This window comes from Arachis ipaensis, chromosome B3 (assembly GCF_059453495.1).
Source record: "Arachis ipaensis isolate K30076 ecotype BB chromosome B3, ASM5945349v1, whole genome shotgun sequence".
NCBI lineage: Eukaryota > Viridiplantae > Streptophyta > Magnoliopsida > Fabales > Fabaceae > Arachis > Arachis ipaensis.
In genome coordinates, this window is record NC_142438.1 from 14657642 (window position 1) to 14666744 (window position 9103).

Genomic DNA, 9103 nt, shown 5'->3' on the forward strand with positions numbered 1-9103 from the left:
TAAAATTAAATCTCAATCTAATTAAATCAGTCGCACCCAAGTCCATCTTATCTATCTACACCCCTAATCAAAAGTGGTAGAGTGGTGCCCCAGGAGCGTTGATAAGACTCTACCTGCTAGAAGGTACAGACACAGACACGGGGCTACGGGGAATTCCCGCAGCTTTGTTTGAGCAGTGTTAATCGAATCTGATCTTAAATATCATGCAACATGTCATCCGTCCATTAATCAAGCCATCTAACATTATTGGCCTATTATGAGCGAGGAAGCAAGTAGGTCAATAATGAGATGGTGTATGTCTAGTCTGGGATAGAAGGCAACAGGGGCCAGGGGGTTTCACTTTCTCATTCCTCAAAACTCGTAAAAGCATGTGGCTGCACCAAGATGCTTCCAATTTGGAAAAGTTGAATGGAATTAATTCCTGAAATAAAATCATATAAGCATCGCCCCTTAGCCTGCATTGAATATATACGCTACTACTTCTGCCTATAAAGTGGAAGAAAACTAACTTCACTTTTCGCCTCCTCGCTTTATGATTTAGCTTTAAGTGGTATTACGTATTAAGGAAGGAAGCTTTATTCATGACGAAGAGTGATATATAATACTCAAAACATGTGTTATGATATTAGCCCAATTAAGCTAAGTAGAAGTGAACTAGTTACGGTAGAATTTAGAAAATGAAAACTACTTATTAAGTGCAAAGTAAAGAAATTAAATTCGAATTTTTTTTCCTTTTTATGTAATGAGCAATTAAGTCATTAGAGTAGAGTAATTATATTTTTTCTAATATAAGTGTTAAGTGATTTTACTTTTACTAATTAGATTTAATTATGAACTATAATATCATAACAGAATGATGATCTTTTTTTTTAGGACGCTTCTGCAATTACATATTACCATTTGAAACTACATTAGATAAAAGACACTCTGTATATTTATATTTAAAAATATACAATTTAAAGACATAATTTAAAACATGAATTTGAGTGAGTTATTGTTAAATTTTATTCTGCCTTCCGCGTGCTTTCTTTTCTTCTTGATGACCATGCATGCCAATCCTCAAACAAGAAATCTGGCAAGCTTTCCCCTTCCACGGGCAGGCAGGCATGCAGCTAGCTTCTTTGCTTTAGTTTTAATGCATTTCAGACGCGTAGGTTATTGTGAATCACTCTAATCTAATGCATGCCAGAGCTTTATCTTTATTTTACGCGCGAGGGGAAGAAGATGAGATAAGAGAAGGACCTCTATCTCAGTCCGAAAAGATGCCTTCCACCAAAACCTGCACGCACTACAGTACTCTTCTCACCCATTATGACCACGACACATAAACTTCCATTTTATTATATCAGTCGATGAAGGCACTCACTAGTCACTCGGGGCTGGGGGGAGATTAACACTTGGGAAAAACAAATAAATACGTAAATTCATTAATTCATCACCTTTTTTCTTTTTAGTTTTAGTGTTCAAGTTTTACGAGGAAGGGCATGTTCAAAGCTTCCTATGATGTATGTAGTATGTACAAAGAATCAAGCTGCCTAAAACCTCCACAAAGAGATGCAATTTCCACAACAAAACCTTTACCAAAACTCATACACCTATTTCTAAACTTATATATACCTAATACTTTATTCGGGGTTCAAACTAGCTTCGCTCCTGGCTTCTTTCTCCCCTTTTTCCTTCACCTAGAAAGCATAGGTGTATGGTCATACTTAAGATTTTCGGTGTAACTGTACCCTTCTACCTTCCAAAAGCACTCTGAGCAAGAGATAAAATCTTATTAACAGTCTCACTCGGTTCAAATCCTAAAAGAGCTTCTACACCGAAAGATGACAACAAACAAGTAGAACAACTTCTTGGGCCACATCACATAGCATCCAACATGAGACCAATAATACCCTCGTAGTCACACGAAGAAGGTAGGAGAAAATTACCACCCTATCTGGTGTTGTCATGAAACTGATGGATTGGAGTTATCGGGCGATTCTTTGGAGTTCTTAATCACCAGATCATAATTGATAGATGCTAGCTGAGACAAGTTCTGCAAAAGAGATAATGGTGGAAGAGAAAATATTTTCGTTCATCATAAATGTATTGTGCATATTAAAAGCAATAAACTATTTGGCACTACAAAATGTATAGTTTACATAAGATCTTGAATCAAATTATATTTTACCAAAGTGAATACCAGGCTCGACCAATCTCACCTTAAATGAGAAATTGCTAAAGGAGTATTGCACCTCAAGAGGAGGAGCACTGAATTCTGCCAAACTACCACATTGATCACCCTGATAAACAAGTATTTCATTAGAAAACATCATGGCCAGAAGGTTGACAATTTAGTGCTACTACATTTAATAGATCATGTCAGCTGAAATGGTTTTTAACACCCAGTTACAAGTTCAATTTAAAAGGGTAGCAATATTTGACGATATTCTTACATCTTCATCTAATAAGTCACTGCCAGAGGTGCTGCTTGTTTCACTAATGTCATCAAAGTCACTACCCCCAGTACAATGTTCATCCTCTGGATTCCAAATGTACCGGCTCATAAAATAACTTGTATCAAGAGCTTCAGCTGATGGTATGAACATAGCCTGAAAGCAATTAAGATAGATCCCAAGTGTGATGATTCCAAAAGATACAGCAAAAACATATATCAAAGCTCTATAATAAACTAATTAGATGTCAACCTTCTGCCTTGCTAAAGTATCCCAATTAATATCCTTGAAGAACGAGTGGCGTTTAACCTTCCATCAAAATTAAAGTTGTCATGGTCACATTTTTGTGCAGTATTTCAGTGTGCAAGTACCCTACTGCTTTTATGAGCAATAAATAACTTACCTCTGTAGCTCCTGTTGCACCTAACCTTTGGACTGGATTTTCATTCAATAATCTGAAAGAGACATACTGTCAGCCACATCCAACATGACATGAAACTTGAATGTGTTGAGTTGAATGGAGAAGATTTCATTGGTCAAAGACATGATTCATATTAGATCCTTGAGGGGATCTTAAAAGTGCAAAACATTATAAGCAGTTGAATGAACCATATACTGTCAAGTTCACTCAAACTGACCCAGCTTTTGCTGACATATTATGTGAACTTTGGAAAGCATTTATTCTTATCGATTTCCAATTTGCATGTCAGAGTCTATTTGAAAATACAATATTAGTAATGTTAATTGTTAAAATGGACAATCATCAACTTTTACTTTTGTCACAATTTACATTTATTCGCTTGGTTAATCCCCTCTAGATACATGCCAATGGTTAAAGCGGCATAAAACACGACCAAAAAAAAAAAGTGGCATTAAACAATGGGATGTGTGCATTCACAGCTATACATTCCTCATCAGCATTCTTTAATTTACCCTTTTTCTTCTTTATGATATACCTTTCCAGATTTTATGCAGGTAAAGATTACAATGAGTAACTGTTCAATAGGATACTACTTTGATAGCATTGTCATGTTGAAACACCCATAAAATGCATAATTTTACTTAAATAATACTTACTTGTTAATCAAATCATATGCTTCAAAGCTGATCTCCTCAGGAACCTTGGGCCATTGTATATCTCTGTTGATTATGTTATCAAAAATTTGCTGCCCAAAGAAAAAAAAAACATGAGAAAAAATTGCATAATGATCCATCCATATTCACATATATGGGGAAAAAAAAGTAATCGAAAGTTATTAGTCCCTTTTAAGTTCCAACAAATGCAAAGCAAAATATTTAATCAAGTTAAAAATCCATATAAGTATAACCATATAATGGACAGTAACCCAATGTCTTGATAAAAAAGGCTGTAGCAACAGCATCCTATGGTTATTATGTGTTGGTTCTGTTCACATATTAAAACAAAGTGTAAAAAATATCTTGCAGAGTTACCCAATTGGTAGTTTTTGAAGTATAAAAATATCTTGCACTATAACCATATTAAAACTAAGTGTAAAAAAATAAGGAGAGCATTAATTTGGCAAATTAAAAAAAAAAAAGGAGACAAAACTTAAGAGAAAGGCTGCCTGCTATCATTTAGAAATGCAGAAGAGGAGAAGAAAAGGGAATGTCATGTATCAACTCCTTTCATAGTCGTTAGAATCGGAAATATATCACAAAATCCTACCTGGGGATGTTCTGCATTGAATGGTGGAATACCCACAATAAGCTCATAAAGAATCACACCCACGGACCACCAATCTGCAGTTGCACCTGAAAAGGAGAGCATGCAAATATACGGATGTAAGTCAAACAAAACGAGATAAAGAAAAAAAGTAACACCATTTTTGCATGTGAAATGATGTTTGGTTATCAAAATATAGGGCATTCTATGGACAATGGACAAAAAAATAACTTGACCTTTTTACCCTAAATCCATTCCAACTTTTATTTATTTCTCTGCTATGCCCATGAAACGTATACATTTTTTTAACGTGCAAATAACATATCTCTTTTTATATAATTTGTATTGTTTAATTGATGGATAAAGTGCCAACCATGTCCCATCCCAAGAAGTATTTCTGGTGCCAAATAATCTGGGGTGCCAACTATTGAATGCTTTCGACGTCCTTCCCTTTTAGAATAATGTTGAGGTTTTAGTTCATCATCTCTTAGAAAACCATTATTGTAAAATGATTGTGCTGATAAGTCATCTGTGCTGTTGATAAGACCAACTTTAGAGAGTCCAAAATCAGTCAACTGTAATCGAAGGTATTAGACAAATATTAGAGGCAGCAAATGTTATTCTTGTTGGAGCATCTTAAGATGACAAGTTGAAACATGTAGTGATATACTCGAGTGCTAACCTTAATGTGACCATCTTGACCAATCAACAAGTTATCTGGCTTCAAATCTCTGTGAATCACATTTAAGGTATGCAAATACTCCAATGCAAGAACCTGTAGAATGAATAAGGAAAATAGAAAAATAAAGAACATAAGCACAGTTCTGCGAGAACTTATAGATATTCACAAGCAAAAGCCAACAAATTACAAAGGTTAATATGCTTACAACTTCTGCAATATAGACACGAGCCATATCTTCATCTAAGCAACCTAAATTTCTTAACAGAGAATAAAGATCTCCACCATTCAAATACTCCATAACCAGATAGAGATTTTCTCTACATGTGAAAGAGTAGAAAAATCGGACCTGTTCATCATAAATTCATGAACATCATATTAGTATTACCAATATGCAACAATTTCACATATTGATGCCACATTGCAAGTCCTGCTCACCACAAAAGGATTTCGAACAGATATGAGGATGTCTCGCTCAGCCAAAATACTTTGAACTGCATTTTTACGTATCATATCTGCCTTTTTCAAAACCTGCAAAAGTGAAAATTGAAAAGAAGTTTGTAACTTCTTTTTGTTTCTCTTTTTGTTGATTTGGCAAGAAGACTTTCTAATAATTTCTCTACTGAACGATAGCCAGTTGGCAATGCCAGACTGAAAAAATAATCTTATGGTTCTAAACTTCAGCATATATGTTGTTACGAGGTACAATTCAACAAAAGGATTTATGGCATCATCTTATCTCAACTTTCTCTAACTTCCTTTTTGCAAAGCCAACATGTCTACACAGTTAGGAAGCTAACCTTTATAGCAAATAAATCACCAGTTGCCCTTTTCCGGGCAAGAAAAACTCGTCCAAATGCACCCCTACTTATTGGCTTTATTATTTCAAAGTCTTCTATAGAGGTTCGGTCCTTGGAACAAGGATTAATTGGACTAGCACGAAGGCTACGTACAACTTCATCTTCCACTGCACTCTCTTCTTCAGCCATGATATTTGACGAGTCTACCTTTTCATCTTCTATCTGCCCACAAAGAGATATATATTTCTCCCTGTAAAATGAAGTTGCAATTTTGCAAGGCAAGGTTTAAGCATGCTGAAGGCAAAAGGAAACAAATAAAAAATAATAAAGGGGTAAAGTTATATTGAGCATTCCCGCAATAATGGTTTTAATGAATGCTAGAAATATCTAGTAGGCCCTTTTGAAATCACGAAATGTATGTTTGTACTAGAAATCCAACAGAAAAGTTACAAGTGCTCACTGTAGAAGTTTCTCTATACGTCGTCCAAAAGTCTCCAGAATGAGGCCATCCACTTTTCTGTCTTGAATTGCATATTTCAGGTCTTCTAAGCGATCAAGCATAATCTCCAAAGAACTGTAGTCACAGGCATTCACATTTGCAACAGAACGAGCTATTTCCACTAGCTTATTAATCTGTCATTTGACAGTTTACTAATCAACCCCAAATTTGTACGTATATACTTAGTAGAAGAAATCCATGAATTACAAAATTTTTATGTATAAAGGTGATATATGTTCTTAGTTAATGTAATAAAATGTAATGTTTCTATGCATCACAATATATTCAATACAGAATAAAACTGACAGCCATATGTATACCTGGTCGTAACTCTCATATTCAGATATTGCTATTCTTCCACTTAATAACACTTCTATCTGACTGGTTCGTGGTGTTATCAAAGGGGATCTTGGTGTCAAGCTTCCAGTTGAAGATATTTTTGTCCCATGATCAGATTTTAAATAGATATGCGGTTCACACGATATTTCGGATGGGAGGTGCACATCATCCATAACAAATGTATTGTCAGTTTCATTGGTAGAGTCAAGCATGTCTTCAGAGCATCTAGAAGAGATGTTATTTCTTTCTAGAGTTAACTCACTGAACTCTTCATGCACACTTGATGTAGACATTCTAGAAACCTCAAAACTGTCTCCTGCAATTTCGGTACTTTGGGTGCTTTTAGGTGTCCAGGATTCCAATATCTTTTCAATAGTATCAGAAACTCTTTCAAGCCGTTCATTTACAGTTAAGCCTTTCAAATCACATCTATCAACAATTGTGCATATTCGAGAATGCTCCTCCACATGTACAATTGGTATTTCAACCTCACAAATTCTGCAGATCATTGAATCTTCATATGTTAGATTTTGTTGATCTCCCCAGAATCCCCAAGAACCCTTTCGTGTCCTTGACGATGACACAGAATGTTCAGGTTGACATGACATAGCATCCAAATTTTCAGAATTCTGTTCTTTGACCAGCGAATGATCCATATCACCTTTTGAGGGGAAATCTCCATCATCTTCATCCTTTTGCTTTTTGTCAATAGCTGCTGGAAACCTTTTCCAAGAAGCCATCCTATAGCTATTTGGAGTGGAACTATTTTTTGTTGTACTATCCTCCTCCGCATTGCCACTCATAACTCTTTGTTCGTTAGCTTGAGATTTCGTAGTCTTTGATTTGTTTTTCTCTTTTCCTTTTGACTTTTTCCGCAGGTCAGCCATGTCATGTCCACCAATTGGAGCATCAGCATTTTGTTGTGCAGCCTGCAACAGCTCCTCTGGATATACACCAAGATCGCTGAGCTGGTGAAGACCCAGAATGTGATCTTGTTCATAGCCACTTTCCTTGTGGAATTGCACAAGACGGGTGCAACGAGTGAGGATAAAAAGTAGGCGTGTGTGAGCTTGCTTGAGGATCCCCACAGGTAAATCTTGACGTTTGTCATCTAAATTTTGAACAATAGTTTCACATTTGACCCAAAACTCGGTAGCTGACATCTTTGAACATTGTCGAGCAACAATCAAGAGATCCTCCAAGCTCTCTGCCCATTCAGGATGAGACCCTGAAATTTTTTCAAGAATACCCACCAAATCTCCGGCAAAAGCACCCAAGTCCGAATCAACTTCTTCCTTCAATTTTTCGAACTTAACTCTAATTGCCACCATGACTTCCTACAGAAATATTTCATACAAATGTCTTGAGAAATTCATGTATTTTCAAAATCAATAAAACAACTAATAATCATGTGATAGTTTCAAGACGATAGATAAGGAATAATGTACCTCCATATGGCCTAATGCACGGTGTTTCCAAATTGGAAAAGGTCGAACACCTTTGGAGTTGAGTTCATGGGAAAAGCTTTTGATATCAGGTTGTGTCCTTCTGCGGCCACTTGTTGCACGCAGGATTGCCTGAAAACGTGGGGAATTCATTTCTTTGGCAAAAGCTGCATGATTACCCTGTTCCAACACACAACCTAATTAAGCTAAAACCTAGCTAAATTCCTCTAACTAATCTCTCGTTGAATTACATACAATTCAAGATACAAATTATTTATTATACATCACCTCCAGAACAGGAAGCAGCTGAGAATGAGCCTTCAACGATTTGGATTGACTCCAATGAACTTTCTCCCCTAAACAACAACAATTAGGAACTTATCAATAATCCAATCAAAATAACGGAAATGCATGTGTACGGAAACGTACATGGTTCCTTAGTAGGTTTGGTTGTAGGAATGTGGTCAATGTTTGAGACGACGTCGTTTGTGAGAAAGGAAGAGGCGCCAACGGAGGAGCAATGGCGGAGAGGGGAAGAAGAAGAGCGAGTGCGAATTTGATTAAGCCCTAAAGAAGACGCGAGAAGAATGGAGGGTTCTCCGGAATCGCAATCCTGCATGTCTTTCTGCACCTTGCTTTGTTTTTGTTTTTGTTGTTGTTCTTGCTTCTCCTGCTGCAGCTTCTGCTGCTGCTTTTTATGTTCTTCCTCGGCCAATCTGTTTGCTTCGGCCTTAGATTTGGACTTCCTTCGGAACGGAATCGGAGGAATCTTCTGAAGCCTGAACTTGGCGGAAGAGGAAGAGGAAGAGGAGGAGGGTTCGGCGTGGCGTGGTGGCGTAGGTGTTGACGTCATGGCATTATGAGTGATGAGAGAGAAAGTGAGAGAGAGTTAGAGAAAGTGACTGATTGAATGATTGATCGATGGAAGGGTGAGGGAATGGATCGTGGTGAGAGTTTTTCGCGGGAAAATTAAGAGGGAGAGATGTACGGAGGGAAGTTCGTTAGAGAATAACAAATACGATGTCTGATTTGTCAACGTGCTTCCCGGGAACCTAGTAATGCGATGTATTAGCCTTCTTCCTATATTACGTGTCTATGTGCCTATTTATTTGTTTCTCCTTCTCGCACTTGCATGTATCATGCTTGACAAATAGGATCATCCCATTTTGCTATTTATAGAATGCTTTACAATTGTTCTTGTTAGGTTAGATTCTATGGA

The 9103-nt window shown here is 36.8% G+C and overlaps 1 protein-coding gene across 1 annotated transcript; it reads right to left on the reverse strand.

Annotated features, from left to right (window-relative positions):
- Window positions 1-1246: 1246 nt before the first annotated feature.
- Window positions 1247-8737, reverse strand: IRE (AGC (cAMP-dependent, cGMP-dependent and protein kinase C) kinase family protein). The gene is made up of 17 exons (XM_021118250.2): window positions 8314-8737; window positions 8173-8240; window positions 7888-8064; window positions 6421-7776; window positions 6062-6234; window positions 5602-5851; window positions 5240-5332; window positions 5010-5150; window positions 4805-4897; window positions 4496-4697; window positions 4126-4211; window positions 3516-3604; window positions 2842-2893; window positions 2691-2747; window positions 2439-2594; window positions 2205-2285; window positions 1247-2038 (listed from the first exon to the last, which is right to left on the reverse strand). The coding sequence occupies exons 1-17, from the start codon at window positions 8735-8737 to the stop codon at window positions 1949-1951; spliced, it is 3588 nt and encodes a 1195-aa protein (XP_020973909.1). The 3' UTR covers window positions 1247-1948.
- Between the last annotated feature and the right edge of the window lie 366 nt (window positions 8738-9103).

Bases quoted from the DNA above. Each gene is read 5' to 3' on its own strand.
- IRE (XM_021118250.2), bottom strand. From the start codon at position 8,737: ATGACGTCAACACCTACGCCACCACGCCACGCCGAACCCTCCTCCTCT. The intron at 5,151-5,239 runs GTGAGCAGGACT...TATGATGAACAG, and splicing joins CTGTTCGAAATCCTTTTGTG to GTCCGATTTTTCTACTCTTT. The intron at 3,605-4,125 runs GTAGGATTTTGT...TTCTTTGGGCAG, and splicing joins TCAATGCAGAACATCCCCAG to CAAATTTTTGATAACATAAT.